The sequence below is a fragment of the Morone saxatilis genome, unplaced genomic scaffold, assembly GCF_004916995.1.
Source record: "Morone saxatilis isolate NCDOM2014 unplaced genomic scaffold, NCSU_SB_2.0 Contig7, whole genome shotgun sequence".
NCBI classification, from domain to species: Eukaryota; Metazoa; Chordata; class Actinopteri; family Moronidae; genus Morone; species Morone saxatilis.
The window spans coordinates 17,261,306-17,279,651 of record NW_023340246.1 but is presented as its reverse complement, the minus strand read 5'-3'; the positions used below and the strand labels follow the sequence as shown (position 1 = coordinate 17,279,651).

At 39.4% G+C, this 18,346-nt stretch overlaps 2 protein-coding genes across 2 annotated transcripts in view; one reads left to right on the top strand and one right to left on the bottom strand.

The window, feature by feature from the left end:
• Nucleotides 1-1,109: 1,109 nt before the first annotated feature.
• stx11b.1 (syntaxin 11b, tandem duplicate 1) lies at nt 1,110-4,222 on the bottom strand. The gene is made up of 2 exons (XM_035678143.1): nt 3,710-4,222; nt 1,110-2,569 (listed from the first exon to the last, which is right to left on the bottom strand). The coding sequence occupies exon 2, from the start codon at nt 2,560-2,562 to the stop codon at nt 1,666-1,668; it is 897 nt and encodes a 298-aa protein (XP_035534036.1). The 5' UTR covers nt 2,563-2,569; nt 3,710-4,222; the 3' UTR covers nt 1,110-1,665.
• A 1,687-nt stretch (nt 4,223-5,909) lies between these two features.
• mthfd1l (methylenetetrahydrofolate dehydrogenase (NADP+ dependent) 1 like) overlaps nt 5,910-18,346 on the top strand; it is a 37,323-nt gene continuing 24,886 nt past the window's right edge. Inside the window, exons 1-17 of the mRNA XM_035679164.1 lie at nt 5,910-6,206; nt 7,458-7,542; nt 7,714-7,764; nt 7,864-7,917; nt 8,768-8,892; nt 9,543-9,643; nt 10,914-11,050; nt 11,615-11,726; nt 11,900-11,961; nt 12,071-12,168; nt 12,381-12,554; nt 12,833-12,969; nt 13,463-13,509; nt 14,061-14,168; nt 14,719-14,793; nt 15,814-15,916; nt 17,756-17,832. Coding sequence (XP_035535057.1) covers nt 5,974-6,206; nt 7,458-7,542; nt 7,714-7,764; nt 7,864-7,917; nt 8,768-8,892; nt 9,543-9,643; nt 10,914-11,050; nt 11,615-11,726; nt 11,900-11,961; nt 12,071-12,168; nt 12,381-12,554; nt 12,833-12,969; nt 13,463-13,509; nt 14,061-14,168; nt 14,719-14,793; nt 15,814-15,916; nt 17,756-17,832 — 1,779 coding nt within the window. The 5' untranslated portion in view covers nt 5,910-5,973. The remainder of the gene's footprint in view (nt 6,207-7,457; nt 7,543-7,713; nt 7,765-7,863; nt 7,918-8,767; nt 8,893-9,542; nt 9,644-10,913; nt 11,051-11,614; nt 11,727-11,899; nt 11,962-12,070; nt 12,169-12,380; nt 12,555-12,832; nt 12,970-13,462; nt 13,510-14,060; nt 14,169-14,718; nt 14,794-15,813; nt 15,917-17,755; nt 17,833-18,346) is intronic.

The window sequence follows — 18,346 nt, the reverse complement described above, 5'->3', positions numbered from 1 at the left end:
CTTTGTTTAGAAAATATCAGTCTTGCATAACTCCTAAATGAATTATGCTATAATAACGTCAATAAAACCACATTTTATATTCAATTTTAAAATGCTTCAATGTTATCTGACATAAACTGTCAACTAAAGTAAAACCTCTGGAAAAGAAATTGATGACAAAGATCTTACTGAAGCACAAGCAATGCATGTTTCTCATTAAATTGTAGGTGTAACTTATCAAAAAGACTCAATTTCAACTTCAATGCTGTTTAGTGTTATTGCTTGATGTTTTAAAATAATGTTTTCCCAGGAATTTAATGACGGATTCCAAACATTTGAAATTAAGCATTTAAGTATTCTTAAAAAATCAGACACTGATTGAGCAGCGCTATATTGTACCTCCTTTTATAGGCACTTTTCTACCAAAAATGTTTTGTGATGATCTGCAGGTACTTCACTGAAAAAAAAATTCAATTTACATTATTGAAAAATGTTTGAGAACCACTGTGTTAGTGGATGTGTGTGTCTGGGATACCACTGGATGATTAGGAGGCCCAGGGCTGGACAGAGAGTATTACATAAATACCAGATTATATGTATTATGTTGTTCGTACTTAGCTGTGACCCAATATTTATGGCAGTGGCCCCTGGTTTGTTAACTTGAATTAAGAAATAAATCTCAACAGGTCTTTATTTTAATGTGTTGATGTTCAAACAAGAACAAACTCCCACTGATTTTATTATAGCTCTTTATGTAATGATACATGACACCACTGAAGAAAGTCAGACATCAAGGTATCATCATACATGTAGTCAGATTAACAGATCAGTGTACATTACATCATTTACATCATACATCAACTGTGTGATTCCTGCATAACATTAAGACAGCATTATATATACTATAAAAACTGCTGTCACTCCTCGATTACTGGTGTCCTCAAAAGATAAGGAAATAAATTTAAATAGGTTCATTGTGCAATGTGGACACAGAAGAGTTAGTTACTATCACCATCATAATTTAATAATTTACATATATATAGTAATTCAGAAAATATTTACAGTCCAATCAATCATTTTCTTTCAGCCTTGAGTCTGGGACATCCATTTTTACCAGTGCATTGACACAGTAATATTGAATTGTTTATTGAATTTGGATATAACAACATTTCTTTAGGGTTTATGTCCTTAAGCAGTTTACTGTATTGGGAACCTTTATGTCAGCACAAACATGTAACTCAATTTCCTGCAATTTTAAGAGAATAAACATTACATGGAAACTGAGACAGGCTATAAAAACGGAGCATGAACGTTATTTTCAAATACTATTAGTTTCAGGTCTGCATTACATCTCAGTCACAGGGGGATTTATTCTGATTTGAGATACCAGTCTCAAACCTTTCATTCAGACATTACAGACATGAATGGCATCACTTCAATACGATTTTAAAATGTTTTACCCAAGCATTTCTATCTCTCAGTATAGACAATAGATTTTTTTAAACTTTCAATCAAAACTTTATTTTACTTCCTGGAAAAAATGTGGTGCAATGGGCATGTTAAATGCTTTGTGATAATACAGTGTACTAATAGAAGGTGGAAAAAATACATTTCCCACTTCCCTTTGTCTGAACAGAAGATTGCGTATCTCTCCATCCCTTTACCAATCTCTAGACTATAAACTCATTAATTGTAGCATGGGAAACAGCTGCAAAACATCCTTTTAAAGGGGTTTTTTTTGTCATGACGTTTGGCCTTGCCAAGTTTGACCAGGGCCAATTGTATGTCTTCATCAGTTTTCTGAACGTTGGTTTGGATGGAGGTCAGCATGGTGCCCTGGTCTTCCACCAGCATGGCGATGTCCAGGAAAATCTCATGGATGCCATTGATACGAGCCTCGAGGTCCACCAGCTCTTGGTGACGTTTCTCGATCTTGGACAGAGCTGATCGGGCCGTTTTACCCTCACTCACAACGTTGTCATTGAAGATGTTCCACTGACCTGTCTCAATCATCTCCTCCACCTCCTCCCCTGTCATCTCACGTCCCACTATCTCCATTTGCCTCCGGATCTGGGCTTTACAGTTCTCCCGGTGGCTCATCTCAGCCTCGTTATAGTCAAACATGGCGTCACGGAAACCATTGCTGAGGCAAGCGTATTGGGTTCTGGCGATACGTGTGATGGCAGAATTCGAGCCACATTCTTCTTCTAGCTTGCGGGCTCTGCCGTCCATTTCCTGCAGGTGTGCTAGCACACCCTCAGCCCGAGTCTTTATATCAGCACCAATGGCGTTGGAGTCCCTTTTGATAGTGCTCATGGTGGTGACGCCCTTGAGAATGCGAGAGTTCTGCTCTCGAAGCCTTTTAACCTCCAGGCGGATGAGCTGGATCTCTCTGTGGATGTCTTGCGACTGGGAAAAGACCCCCTCCAGAGCAGGGCTGTTGTCGAACACTACTGCTTCATGGGCCAACTCGTCCTCTAGGTCCACGTTGCTGAAGGACTCGGAGACAGTCGACTCTGCATATTCCATTGGCTCCACATGGCCATTAGACATTTCCTGCAGGTTGCTCAGTCTGTCCCTCATGGTTGGGCTGGAGAACAAACAGAAGGTTACAGATCGTTTCCCTGTCTTGTTATTTGTCCTAACATATATTGAACATGACTCAGTAAAGATGACCTGAAAGAGTCATCAGCAACAACAAATCTTTAGTTTTACATCAAGTGGAGTTTAACTTTTTGAACCACAGATGGTTTGATAAAACACAATGTAAGAAGGGACACAAGTTTAAACACACCCGAATCTCATTAAGCTGTCGTGCCTGTTTAAAAGCATTTTCCTTCTTCCTTCAGCTCTAACCCACCCAGCACTGGCCCAACAGGTTCTCCAAAGAACAGTCAAAAGGTGTTCCTCCTCACCAAACTAGTTCTTTTAACTCGTGATCTGTCTGACGTCTTTAAGCAGACATTCATGTTTGCTTCTAATCTAAGTGGAGCATCAAATTCTGCAAATACTGCACATCCGATATCTTGGATCTCCAGTTTGAGTAATAGTCTAAAATAAAACATTTCCAATGTGAAATAAGGTTATTAGATTGAAAGTTCTCAAACTTCAGGAACTCCTGCCTGATTATGTTCTTGCTGTCTTTCTCTGTTCTCAGATGAATAGTCTTTATATGTGATCAGAACAGGCCTTTAAATAATTCCATATTAAGTTGACATCTAGTGGGTAGAATATTAAAATGTATTAATACTAAAATTAATATTGACTCAAGTGCTCCAGGTCATAAGGTTGGGAATTATTCTAGACTACAATACTTAACACCCATGAAAAACACTCCTTTAAAGTAGGAATTATTCAAATGATCTGCACCTGCTCAGTCTCATGATTAAAGGTGTTCAAGGTAAATGGTAGCAGGCTGGATGCAGACACGCTGTGGCTCCAAGGCTTTATAAATAAATATATGTATATAGTAAACAATACAATCTATGTACATTTATTTTAAATACATTTTTTTAAAGAAATCGCAAATGTATGTTTTATTAAATATAGTTAATTGATTTCGTTTAAATGCATTTTGTTTACCCTGCTGAGTAGCTATCACCACATTGCTTAAATCTCAGCTCATTTTATAATCGGACTCCAAACACACGCATAGGTTTATCATTTCCTACAACATTTTTCTCTCAGTTTCATGCATGTTTGTAAGATTAAAATAAAGAAAAATCCTTACCCGTTGTACTCTGATCTCCACAGAAATCAAACCTTATCCTATAATGTGAAGGTGGCCTCGGTGCCACAGCACCATCCTACAGTTTCTAAAGTCGACTGCTACGGGCTGAAACAAAAGGGCCCTACGTGAGTAATGCACCTATCTTTAGAGCCAGAACTGGTATTCAACTGTGGTTTTGTTAGAGAGAAGCATTGCGCCACGCCATGGGACTGTAATGATGCGACCTGAGGAATGAAGCCAGGTCGGTTTGCAGTGACGCTGCACCTCAAGAGCGTCAATCGGATAAGACGAGGTGTGAGCAGCTGCTGTGTATGAACCGAGTGAGAGCCAATCTGAACCCTAAAGAATAAAACTGACTGTTAGGAAAATGAAAATGGAGGCCCAAAGGTCTAAATATTTATGACACTCGTCAATCACCAGCCATTGTGTCTCTGTCATTTAAACAGCAGCCACTGTGGAAGGGTTAGTTTTGATGGCAGTGATACCTGACAGTCCTGGAGCAGGTACAACCGAGCCCATGTTCAGGTGGATTGACGTTGATTTTCTCAGCCACGCCCAAATGACTTCTGCTGTGTGTGTGTGTGTGTGTGTGTGGTGGTTGTGTGGTGTGTGAGAGAGAGAGAAAGAGAGAGAGAGAAGAGAAGAGAGAGAGAAGAGAGAGAGAGAGAGAGAGAAGAGAGAGAGAGAGAGAGAGAGAGAGAGAGAGAAGAGGAAGAGAAAAGAGAGGAGAAGAGAAGAGAGAGAGAGAAGGAGAGGGAGAGAGAACGATATATTCAGTATTTGACCACCAGTGTTGGTTAATACTCCAAAAAAATTAATATATGATACTCATTCCTCTTAAAATAAATATACTCTACTAGTATATTACTTTGGCTGGGCTCTCCCCACCAAAATTGGTAAGTGTCCCGTCTCCCACACAATTAGAAAGATTAGATGCAGCTTGCTGTCATTGCAACAAAAAATATATAGACAACGAAAAAGCAGTTAAGATATAATTCATGGTGTGGGCACAAACTAAGTGGCTGCCCGCTAAACAACTGTACCAAATCTTTCATTTTAGGGAAGCTTGGTTTATTTCCCTCTTCGAGCTTAACGATGTGCATAACTGAAACACCTTTATGTAAACTCATCAAAGTTTATTTTTCAGTTTGCAAAACAGCATGTTAACATAAAACCATGTACAACACACACATTTCATGTTTTTTTTATTATTAATTTGTTGAGAATTCTAAATAAATTGGCCGTAAAGTCTTATCACAGAGGGAGAAGGACATCGATCCCAGGTGATCCCACCTACGATTGAACATAGCCATCAACTTCAGACTCCAACTCCTCACACACACACACTTTGATTCGTGGCTGCCTGGTATTGATTCCAATGGGATTAGTCTAATCACTGTCAATCATCTGATCACCAATGATAAGAGTGGTTACCTTCTTTAACATACTGGGTTATCATAGCTGCATCCAAAGAGTTATTTTCTCAGGTATTTGAGAGCTGAGACATTTAATTGTGTGTTATTTAACATGCATACAGTCTATAGTAGTATCTATCTATCTATCTATCATATCTATCTATCTATCTATCTAATCTTTGCTATTATCTATCTATCTATTATCTTATCTATCTATCTATCTATTATGTACCCAGTTTTATAGACCATAATGTTTTGAAATGCTTTTGTGAACCCACATGGCCTTCTTAAGTCTGTCAATATAGCACGTGAAGGCGCATGCTTGTAACCGCGAGCACCTAACTCCTTTGAGGCCTTCAAGTGTACCTCGGATTTACAAGTATTCGTGTGCACCTGGTTAAAAATCAAAACATAAACCCTGTGCTAGAATGTTAATATAATATTGTTGTGGCCTTTTAACAAGTAGAGCAGCCGACCTAGCAGCAATGGTGGACTAAAGAAGCTATATACACGTTACATTTTTGTGATTTACACCGAAATTATAACATGATGTTGTTGAGCGTTAGAAAAAGTACCAGCCACGTTGCCTACGCCCTAATCGTCCTTTAGCTCGTGTTATCGTAACGACTCTGTCTCAGTTTGGGATTCATCACACGGTTTTACGTTTTGGTGATTTGTGTCGAACTTGGAATCTTCAGATTTCCGACTGCCCGTGAAGACACCACAGCTCCATCACGACCCCGCCGCCACCTCAACTTTCTTTTTGTTCCTCCCGTGAGGTTGAACCCGTCGCCGGCCATCGCAAGCAGAGAGACCGCGGTGAAACAAAACAGCGACTCAGACTAAACCATGAAGTTGTCTATAATCCGTAGCGCCTGTGGCAGCCTTCGGATACATCCAACCCACCCAGGAAGCAGGATCGGCGGCTTGTCGCGGAGATGCGTCCCGGTTGGTCCTGCCAGCAGCCGGTTGATGGTCCGGACCGCCGTTACCACCGGCGGCGGTACCAACCCGAAACCAGCACTTAACTTCAGGAAACAGCCCCAGAAGGAGGGTGGCTTTGAATGCGACACTTCTTTGAGGTAAGAAAAGAGACATGCTACGTTTAAAAAAAATACACTATGTGGCCCCGGAGTTACTGTTATATTTGTATTATTGTTTTAAGACACGGTGTAGTTTGTGGTAGGTTCCGTTACATCCGGTCTCACCGGCGTTTTTTTTTGTTTTGTTTTTCGCTTTTTGGCGAGCAGCCAGTCCCACACGTGTCTCCGGTATCATCGGAGGGACTGCAGCCAGCTGATGTAACTTTTCTCTGTTGTTGCCAAAAACACAATGTAAAAAAAAAAGTGCCTCAAATCACAGTGAGTGGAGCTAAAACACATATAAATCCAAATATATACACAATGAGTCGTGCTGCAACGTTATGAGACATCACTGTATATGTGTGTTAGTCTAACGTTATAGGTTTATGCCATTTGTATTGTGTGTGTGTGTGTGTGTGTGGCATGTAGTATACGTTATGGTGGGGGGGGTTTAATGTTTAATTATGTCTACTATAGTCCAATAAAATACACTGAATGGTCGATCCGAGATGGCTAGAGTCGGACTTGCTTTAGTTAGTGTTTACATTTTGGGCAATATATAGGTCAGTGTGTTAATACTACACGTTTACATATTAGCCCCTCCCACACACGTGTGCAGCGAGGTGGCCAATGGCTGCAACCTCTCAATGTTTATTTTATTTAATTTAATTTAAAGAAAAATCTAATTTTTGTGAGATGTGGTATTCCTTTAACTGCAGCTTTACAGTGTATTTAGTTGGAAGTACTGCTCACAGTCTAATTTAATAGGACTGCACAATTAATTAAAATATAAATCCATATTTAAATCACGTAGTAGTAAAGTAGAACGTGTGACAGACAACGTTATAATGAAGCACTGTTATACTAGGAACTAGGAAAACATGTTTGTGTGGTACAGACCCCAAAAAATGTTCATCATATCGTCAAAAAAACAGATAATTCCCACTAATCCTGAAGCATATATATCTATATATCAATATCTATCAAAATAATCACAATATTACTTTCTGCAGTCCCATAATTTACCTATTTTATTTGAATAGGGCAAGTTTAGAGAGAGTTTGAGGCTTTATTTACAATTAAGTGTTTTATCCCATCCCCCAAATCATCCCACAAACACAGAATAAATGGTTCTAAATGGTATCCACTTTTCTGCTGTAGGTACCTTTACTAAAATCTTAAAGAATGCACATGTTTGACTTGAATTTATTTTAAAACCCCTGTGTTTAATGGCTTTATTTTCTTTCCCAGGGAAGTGGTTCAGAGCACCAAGGAGGCAATGCTGGCTCTGCAGAGGAGAAATCCATCAATCCAACCTCTGCTAGCCATTATACAGGTATTGTAAGCCAGAAACAGAAGTAGTATGTGTGATGATGAGTGGTGATTTTCAACCTTAATTTACCTTTGACCTTACCCGAGGGTTCTCTGTTTTCTACTGGAGCCATTAAAGATTCCTGTGTTATCAGGTCTCTGTGTGTTTTTCTCATGTTCGGATTTTATCTCAAAGGCAGGTGAAGATGACGGCTTGTTGGAGATCAATAAGAAAATGGCAGGAACGGTAATTTTCCTCGTTTGTACCCATTTTGTCTTGTCACAAATCACATTCATTACACAATCATTCAAACAGTTCACCCTCTGCTTGTCTCTATATGCACAGATTGGCCTAAACATCACTCAGATTTGTCTGGCGAAGGAGTGCAGTGAAGATGAAGTAAGTGGAATTGACTCACACATTTGGTAAACGCCTCTCAGTTCCTACTCCCACCATTGTTTAACAAGTCAGTGCATGATGTCCCGCTCCCCTGGCTGTTTGTCTGCGCCGCGTGGGATCATGGTGGTTGTGTGAAACGTGAAGGTAATCTGTGACTCACATAAGCTTTCATGTCCTTAAAACTTTACTTAACTGTATGTCATCCTCTGTTAACATGGCAGATCCTTGATTTCCTAATTGAGTCAGTCACCCATTAGGTTCTTTTTTCATTTCTTTCCTCACTTCATGGTAGTTTACAACTTTATGTAACTGGGACCAGGAAGCAGCCTCTCAGCTGTGGCTCTCTTTGCCCAAATGGAAGTCGACTCTTCATCTATGTAGAAAGCAGGAACCCCTGGGAATAGCTCAGGCATTTCAGCTGACAGTGGATTATTTACATCACACTTCCTCGCCTTAAGGGCTCTCTACTGATCTACTGATCTACTGCTCTACTTTCACACAGCTTTCCTCTCTTTTCAGAAATTCCCTCTCTCTTTCCTCTGGGATTACTATCATTTGTAACGCTCAGTTAATAGTGCTGAACTGTTCAATTTAAAGGTGAACATGCTGTTTCTCGCTTTCTTTGTTCTGAAACATTACTTTATTTTAAAAGATCAAAGGTACTTTACCTTTTAGGTACGAAGGCTGGAGTTTTCTGTGGGCCGTACAGACAGTATTCATACTAGGAAGTATTATATTAATAGTTTAACATGTTACATTTCCACAAGTATTGCAACTATGCTGTGTAAACTTTTTCTGCAAAAATTCTCATTTCTGTTTGCGTGTGTTTTGTCTTTTTGTGCGCACGTAGATTGTGGAGGAGGTGTTGAAGCTGAATGAAGACCCCAGGGTGCACGGAGTCTACCTCCACCTCCCCCCTGCTTCCCTCACCAGTCGAGTGCTGAACACACTCAAACCTGAGAAGGATGTAGACGGGTAAAAACCTGCACTAGCTAACTAGGATCATTACATTTAAACACAGAGACAGTGAATAGCTTGTTTTACGTGTCTGCAGTTGACAGTTTTATGCAGCAGTCAGTCAGGTACCAGCTGTTCGTGTTTCCCTGTCCTAATGGAGATAAATGCATTTACTCACATGGTATGTCAAATTGGCGCTAATCAGAAAGGGCTGCACAGAATTAAGATTGTGTGCCTTCAGCAGACAAGTGAATCAGAAAATTAGCAAGGCACCCTTCATAATCATCACAAATTGAAGTGAACTGGTTCAGTAGAGGACAAATAATGTAAAGCAAATTAATCCCAAAAAATGCTCAGGTGGTCTCATGAAAAACTGCTTTTGATTTACTGCAACAAGCTGCTTTATGTTTATTTTTACTGTTAATGTTTTCTCTGTCTAATAATACAATCTAATTACAACTATACAATATACTTTTAAATGTTACTCTCCAGTGTAACCTATGATGTTTGTCTCATTTGTATTAATTTTGTACTTTTTTATTAATGTACTTGATACTGTTATCCATAACATTAAAAAAAAACTACTGTAGCTTCTATGGACAACAATGATTTATTCATTCTGATGTATTTATATATTAAAAATGGGTTATATTTATATCTTGTTATAGGATATCAGATTTGAATATGGGCCGTCTGGTTCGAGGAGACCTCAGCAAAGGCTTTGTGCCACCCATAGCCAACGCTGTCCTGGATCTGCTGGAGAAACACGGTGAGTTTCTGGGAATGGACAAACTACACCGATACTTTTATATATGTAGCTGTATACGTAGCGGCTGTTCTTCTCATAGTTGTCACAGCATGGAAAACACAGGTGTAGCTAATAGTGAGAAGTGAGTTTGACTACTGTACTACAGTATTAGTAATAATAACACTGACAGTCAGTATTATTGTGGCACACCAGTTTCTGAGATTCAGCTGTGACAATGTCCCTGTTTTCGAACTGTTTTGAGTAGGTTGTGGGTAGTACAAATACTAAATTTTAATATCTGAGTGATTTCTGACATTGCATGATACAGTACATGTTAACCATTTCTATACATTTTACTAATACTATAAATATATGCTACTGAATCTTATTAAATCTTATCTAATTTTATTATTATATTTCTTTGCATTTAGTATGTAAGAAATTAAGGCACTTTACTGTTATGTACGAGCAGAAAATGATCCTATACTGTGTGTTAATGAATGTCAAGTGTAGTACAACTTAGTGAACCTTTGCCAATTTCAAACAGGACAATTTAGCAAACAAACAAAAGGCAAGCAGGATATTGTATACTTTATTTTTTCAGTATGAACACATCATGTGATTAAAACCTGATTTAAATGAGTATATAGTAAAGAAAGGGGACACACTTTATGTATGAAGTGAAAATGGCACGATATTAAGATTCTCTCAGTTTTTAGAATATATTTTGGGAATTAAGTAAGGACATAAAACTCCAGTGCAACAATAAAGATTTATGTGTTGGGACACAAGGGAAAAGGCTGACTCAACAGGTTAACTACTGAAGTGGGGACCAATTTGAGACACACACTCGGGTTCAGAGGGGAGGGGTCAAAGTTGTCCATCAGGTCACAGTTATTCTGAGTATCCCTGTTGCAACCAGTAGAGATTCACAACGATTTCAATATGTGGTGCAGTTTCTCAACACACAGGTCTTGAAAGTGATGTTTGTTCATTTCCAGTAGTATATGGTGATTTATTTCAAAATATAAAGTGTATGGGCATCAGATTTGAAAATGTACCACATTGTAAATATGACCACAGTGTTGCACAAAGCTATTAAACACCTACTTTACGATTGGTGTGCATCCATGTCCAGATGGTCAGCATTTTAATAGGGATCATGAACACTCACCCAAATGGGCTCAACTGTAGCTGAAATGTGGACCACGGTGACAGTTGGGTCACTCATGCACATAAAGCACTTTATGAATGAAGAATGTTCTAATGTTGCATTAAAACATTTCTACAGACACTCCTTTGGAAGGGAAAACTGTGTTGCTGGTTGGAGGAGAAGGATCCCTTGGAGTGGCCCTGCAGTGCCTGATAGAAAGAAGTGGAATGGTAGTTTTTAAGAGTCATTGGAGCTCCAAGAGCCTACAGAGACAGGTGTGTTTGTGTGGTGGTACAGGTGTGTCACCCCCAGTAGACTTGAAAAGGTACTGTGGCTGTACAAAGTTTGTTTGGTCCATGACATATTTTTGGTTTTGAGTGTGTTCTTTTATCAATGTTTTGATAATTATTTGGTTGAAAGCACTAATGCCATTGTTTTATAACTGAGACGTCTTTATTCTCTTCTTATGCTCCATATACTCAACCATCTGTTATTATTATTCAGTTGCACTAGTTACAGTATGTGCAGTTTTAGTGGCTGACCACATGGAGTCAGTCTCTGCTCTTCAAATGCAATGTCAAGAAAGTTGTAACAGAGCTATGCTGTTTGATAGCTACACATCTTTTTATTTTATTGATCTGTCTCATTTTTCTGAAGAGGTTGTTCAGGTTAATTTGTCATTAAAGTTGTTTATATATATAACATGCACATCTTCTACACTCTTCAACCTCCTACACTACAATTTTCTTTAATTTAGTTTTTTCATATCTGTTTTTTTATACTTTCCTGCCTTTTAAAATCTTTTATATCTAATTTCTTCTACTTTCCTAATTTCTTAGGTGATGCAGGCTGATGCTCTGGTCCTGTTAGGGGCAGGGACCACAGATGTCCCATCCAGCTGGGTTAAACCAGGAGCTGCTGTCATCCGCTGTGAGCCTTCGCTGGAGACAGGTATTGTTAAATATACTGTGATAGTCATCACAATCACTCTCCACACGCTTCAGTTGTATTGAAAAAGGAATGACACAACATTTCATTCAATGAGGTTTTTAGCTGACTAACAAAGACCAGTGATGCATGTTTCTACTCAACATGTGGATTAATCATACTATGTTTTGTTTTAGATGCCATTGAGATGTTCTCAAAGTCTGGGTTAGGATACCTCACAGCAGCTTATAGAACACAGGTCTGTCTCTTTGTTTCTGCCTCTGTTCTCGCCTCATTGGTTTGCTCTGTTCTGTCTTCAATGTTTTTTTTTTACCTTGTTCTCTCCGTCCCTCCTTTTTGTCTACTAGAATGTGGTGCATAGTTGTAGTCGGTGGTTCCAGGAGCAGCAGTACCGACCCTGGCATCTGCGCAGCCTCAAACTGCAGCCCCTGACCCCTGTACCAAGGTATAGACCACTGTCTGTGTTGTGTTTAACTACATCTACCCAGACATAGGATCTGTTTCTCATGTCATACCGTTCTCTAAATCGCACCTGCACCACACTTGAATGTTTTACGATTATGGGAGTGTGGTTTGTAACAGACATTGTCTGTCACATATCTGACGCTTTAAAATTAAATCTGAATGCTGAAAGTCATGTTTTTCTGTTTTCATTAGTGACATAGAGATTTCCAGAGCTCAGACACCTAAGCCAGTGGACCAGCTGGCTGCAGAGATTGGTGTGTTGCCAGAAGAGCTTGAAGCCTATGGCAGGAGCAAAGCTAAGGTCCAACTCTCCCTGTTAGACCGCCTCCACACACAGCCTGATGGGAAATATGTACTGGTTGCTGGGTGAGTGTGAATTACCAGTTGCCGGAATCCTTTTTCTTCTTAATTGTCATATTCATTCAGTGCTCCCTAGTGCCCCTATGTGACATAAAACCAAAAAAAAGGGCTAAGCAGTCACTCTATCCCAGCTTCCTTTATGGTATTAGCTTAAAGAGATATGTTGGACACAGTTTATGGTTTATTTCTGAATATTAATTTGCAATTATATGTTGTTTGAGCCAGTCTTATTCTGCACACCAAAAGATACTAAAAATGTATTGTCTTTTTCTGTGTGTGTCTAGTATAACTCCTACCCCACTGGGTGAAGGTAAAAGCACGGTGACCATCGGCCTCGTCCAGGCCCTGTCTGCCCACCTTAAGCTCAACTCTTTCGCCTGTCTCCGACAGCCTTCCCAGGGACCCACATTTGGGGTTAAAGGTCAGCAATGAATACTTCCTCCTTGTGCAGAATTGTAACTTGCATATCTTGTCTGAAAAGTATGCTTTGACCTCCCTGTGCTCTTTTGGAGATATTCAAAACTCTAAAACTCTATTTTGTAAGAAAACTATTACAATGGATAACAGTTTCAGTTACATTCTTGAAGGAGATGTGTTTTCACGATCGAAAAGATGTCAAACTGTTTCAAATGGTGCGTGTTATTTTGGAATAAACCTCTTGTTTCTTTTTCCAATTGAATACATTGAGTGGAATTTGGACGTGGCCAGAGACAGGCGCCCAAACCAGCAGTTAGGAATGTATCAAGTAACTGCGTGATAAGCTATCTTTACCAGCGTGAGGCTAGCATTTCATACCCTGCTACATTTTGTGCAGGGGTGGGGTAGTTCACTCAGAGTCCACTCAGCATTCCTCCTTTGTGTGTCCCTGTCCTGTTTGTCTGCCTCTGACTGTGCTACCTCTTCTTTGTGCCTAGGGGGAGCTGCAGGAGGGGGATATGCCCAGGTCATCCCTATGGAGGAGGTAAGACACACAGACACTTTCAGTGCTCCCTAGCAGGACTAGTGCAGTCTTCAAAGAACTAAACACATGCAGAGACTCACACTAGTTTGCATGAAAAAATAACAATGCACACACACACACACACGCAACCCCTGGAGCTGTGCCATAATATTGCCTGTGACTAAAGGCACTGTTTGTAAAGGCAGGGAGGGAGGGGGGAGAGGGAAGGAGACTTGAGGTTTTGAAGCTTCGACACATAGCCTTTAATGAGACAGCCTCCTTTTCTCAAACCAAAACACCGGCTGTTTTCAGCCTTTTCTTCTTCTTCTCACTTCACCACAATGTTTTATTTCCTTTAAATAGAAGGGCTCATGCCAAAAAGAGAGTATATGTGTCGTAACATTTTTAAAGACCTAGGGGACATGAGACGATGACTTTGTTAGAGATTTTATTTCCACTGGGGCCATCCAAACCAGCAGTGTGTACACCAACATTACAGTAATGATGCTTTTATTTCTTTTGTCTAATCCCTTCACCTCTTTCTTTCTTTCTGTTTGTTCTTCCTCTTTCAGTTCAACCTCCATCTGACTGGTGACATTCATGCCATCACAGCTGCCAATAACCTGGTGGCAGCAGCCATCGATGCCAGGATGCTCCATGAGGCGACGCAATCAGACAAGGTGACCGTGTCTTGATGTCACTCAGTAATAACTTATTCTTACTCCACCAAAAAGAGGAAGTTGTTGTTTTGGATGGTACTATAATGACAAATCTGATTTAGCAGAAAATTCCCATTTTGATTTGCTGTTTAGATTAATTATTCTCAGTGATTTATTCTGTATTGTGTTAATTATTATCACTAGTGACTTTCTTATGTGATTATTCTAGATATTAATTGCATAAATATAAATTACAACAGACAACGGTATATGATTAGTTATATAGTCCTGTTTTTGGTTCACCACACGTGAACAATCTAACACTTAATATTCACTGGGAAACCTAATTTGCACCTTAATCTATGTAAGAGCATGCCTTTTATGTCCCAATTACATTTACCAGTCACAACCATGACATCACTCTGCAGATCTTTTTGTGTGATTGTCTATTCGGTGTGATCTATTCAAGAAAAGAAAAAGTAATTGCCCTCCAAGGTGCAATTAAATGTACTTTATATGCATGATATGCACACATATATTTAATGTAATTGTTTTGTCTTCTACCCGATAGGCCCTTTTCAATAGATTGGTCCCTTCAGTGAATGGAGTCAGAAGATTTTCACCCATCCAGATCTCCAGGCTAAACGTAAGTCTAAACACTGCAGTGCCAGAATCACCGTGTCAACAATCATTAGGAGCCAAAAGAATTGGTATATAAAAAATGCCTTTGTCCACTAGGGGGCCTCAGTAAGCCTACCTTAAAATGATTCTCCTTCCCTCCACTATGTCCTCAATATTTGTGTATACCTCATGAAGCTCCTATGTGTTTATATGTCTGCGAGTAATGCTGTTTTATGTTGTGTTGATGAGGAATGCCTAATAAAGTCCAAACAGATAAGATGATGTTGTAGAGATAGGATGGCGAAGTCTGAACATAAGTCAACTCAATGTTTGTCTGTCCTGTTGTATGAAGGTAGCTGGGATGAGAAGTTAAAAGGACTATAAAATATTTATTGGTCTTGATGGATAGAGTGAGAGTTGTGTGTGTGTGTGTGTGTGTGTGTGTGGTTGTTTTTTTTTTTTTAAACAGAGCACTACAGTGAACCTTTTAAACCTGACAGTGAGTTGATGGCCTCTTAGTCATTTATTATAGATTCATTTTTAAATGCCGAGATGGTAATGTGTCCAGCTGGTGAGGACATAGCAAGAAAAAATCCACTACTAAAATAGAATATATAAATTAGTCAGATTATCATAAAATATCTAATGATAATAGCTGTAGTGCCACAGCTGGGACTGAAATGTGGACACATGTGGACCTAAAGCAGAACTTCTCCAGAAACGCGTACGGATGGTCCTCTAATCCACTGTTTCTGCCTTTCCTGTAATATTTTTGTTTGAATATCAGCCTGCTACGTAGTCACTTTCATACACGTAGTGCACACATACTTCCATGTTTAGTTATACCTTCCTCTGTATGAGAGCTGTGTTGAAGAGTCAACGATGTATAATCTTCTGACTAGGAATAAACCTGTCTTGTGCGTCCACTGTTTGTAGCTCAATAGGGAAGGCCCTGGCTACTGTATCTAAATGTTGGTCATTATGGCACTCAGTGTAAAAGGTTTGAGAAACACTGCTCTAATATTCTGTCTCTCTTCGATTCCAGCGTCTAGGGATCAATAAAACAGACCCAGCATCTCTCACACCCCAGGAAGTCAGCACCTTTGTCCGTCTTGACCTTGACCCTTCCAAGATCACCTGGCAGAGAGGTATTTATAGAATTATAGCAATTCACTTTGTATATTTTTTTCTGGTTGCAACTTTCTAACACTGAAGGGTAATACCACTGAAATTCAGCCTTTTATTGTAGATTTTTCCCCGTAGACCAAACTAAAGAAGGACGACGTGTATGTATGAAATATTCAGCTGGATTTGAACTGCTTCTTGATCCAATCGGTTGTCATTCTTTGCTTCTTCACATAAAACCTAACCTGACTGCACCAGAGGGTTTGTCACACAGAACCATCTAGGAAATTGTTGCTGGAAACTGTTTGGAAAAGCTTTCAAAAAATATTCGGCAGGTGATTGGAAGAACCATCACCGTCTATCACAGATTTAACCAATCAGATCAACGGACTATATAATGTAGTCGAACTCTTACTGAAGTCAGCAAAAACATCTTTTCCATCAATAAAAGTCTTCAGTGCCGTTCTTTCCTATTCTTTGGATTAAGAAGTGCTCTCCAGTTCTGATATAACTCTTATAAGTCTAGCAGCATCTACGCTAACCTTTATCCATCCACCCTCATCACTGCCAGTACTTCCTCATAGGATGTTGATTGGTCCACGTAGTTTGGCCACAAACGCATAGACTGAAGCTTCATCTGCAACTTTACACATATTTAAACTACAGCAAAAACCTTTTACCTTGTCGTTGCTGGTACACAGTAACAGTATTATCCACATAACAGGCAGCGTGATGCATTATTTACTAAAATACTAATGTTAGAGATATTTTAAGTGGAACAATGATATGAAATTTTCTGTTTGATTTCATATCTCATAATGACACAAAATAATTTCCCTTGAGAATTAAATGGAAATGCTTGTTACACAACACCCAGTAGGATTTTTTGCTCAGAGACATATACATGATCAAAGTCAATACCATGACTATCACACAAATCTAATTTATAAGAGAAAAGTTTTGACAAACATCCCATGATCCAAAAACCATTTTTATGGTGCCACGACTAAAGAATGTCACATGCAATCTTAAATTAAACTGGATTTCCTAATTCCAAAATAAGTCTTCACTGCAATATGTTGGTATTCTCCTCAGTGAAGTTTAGCTAAACGACTATTTCTGGCCCTTGTATTTATATTGAATTAACGCATCCAGTGTAAAAGTATTGCAGTTGTGAGTCACAGGATAATAAATGTGGGTATGTTAGGAGTGGGAACAGTTACCTCCGTGGTGGATGTGTTGGTTTAAAGTTGTCAGTGAGAACGACCAGCCGGGTGCTGCTATGACTGATGTGGTATTTACTCCAGTGGCTCCAGAGGGCATTCTTAAAAGCCGAACCCTGGAGATTAAAAACACATTTACCACCTAATGTTACATGGGTGTGACCGTGTGTCTCTGCTCATGACACAAACCATGTTTTTATGGCTTTCCCCTTCAGACCAACACAAGGATAATGTTTGACTAGCATGGTTTCCCGTATAACCACAGAGTAACCCATTTCTAGCCACATTATCAGAGAATAGGCTAAGTGCTGAGTGAATAAACTTTAAGTAGTAAATCCCTCGTAGCATAAGCACTTTCAGTGTGTCGGCACCTACTCACAACAAGAGATAAGAATCTCTCTTCTTGGTTTTTCTTATGTGTGCGAGCCTGCGGGTGCACATTTGCGTCTTGTGTCTATTTAACAACGTGTGAAAATGGATTTTTACAGTCAGTCAGGTTCAGGCCATAAAGCCATAAACCTTTTCTGTGTCTGAGGTATCAGATTGTTGTATTTTTACTACTATACTTAATGGGGTTTGCCTGTCATTAATAACATAGCGCCAGCTGCCATGCTCAAAGTTTTTGTCTTTGTTTTTCAGTTGTTGACACAAATGACCGTTTCTTGAGGAAGATCACAGTTGGACAGGCAAGCACGGAAAAAGGCATGATAAGAGAGGTATGCAGCATTCATGCCTTCACAATCTTGATTCTTCTGAATGTATGACGTTCTTTTTAAAATGTTTTTTCACCCACCTGCTAGGTGTACAATAACCAGAATATGAATACTTCTGCAGTATCAGTTTAGGAATGAGTATTTTACATTCCTATTCATTGCAAATATTTTCTCATTCACTCAGTTTGACAAACACTGATATTACTGCAGGGTTTCCATTGCAAAGACTTTACTGGTGGGGGGCATTAACATTTATCTGATCTTACTACTGTTATTATTACGGTGGCTTGAGATGCCTGCATATTTAGGTACTTGTACAATACAACTTTCCCATGCACACATGCAGACACACTCCGCTTCATCCCCTCTTCCTTCCATGATAAAGCCCAGATGTATCTCACCCATATGTCTGTAGTAATGACAGCTGAACGAAATCCTGTAAATAAACACTTCACCTCAATGGGAAGCAAGCAGGGCTAAGTGAAAGCAAATGTTTAAAGAAGGAGAAAAATGACCC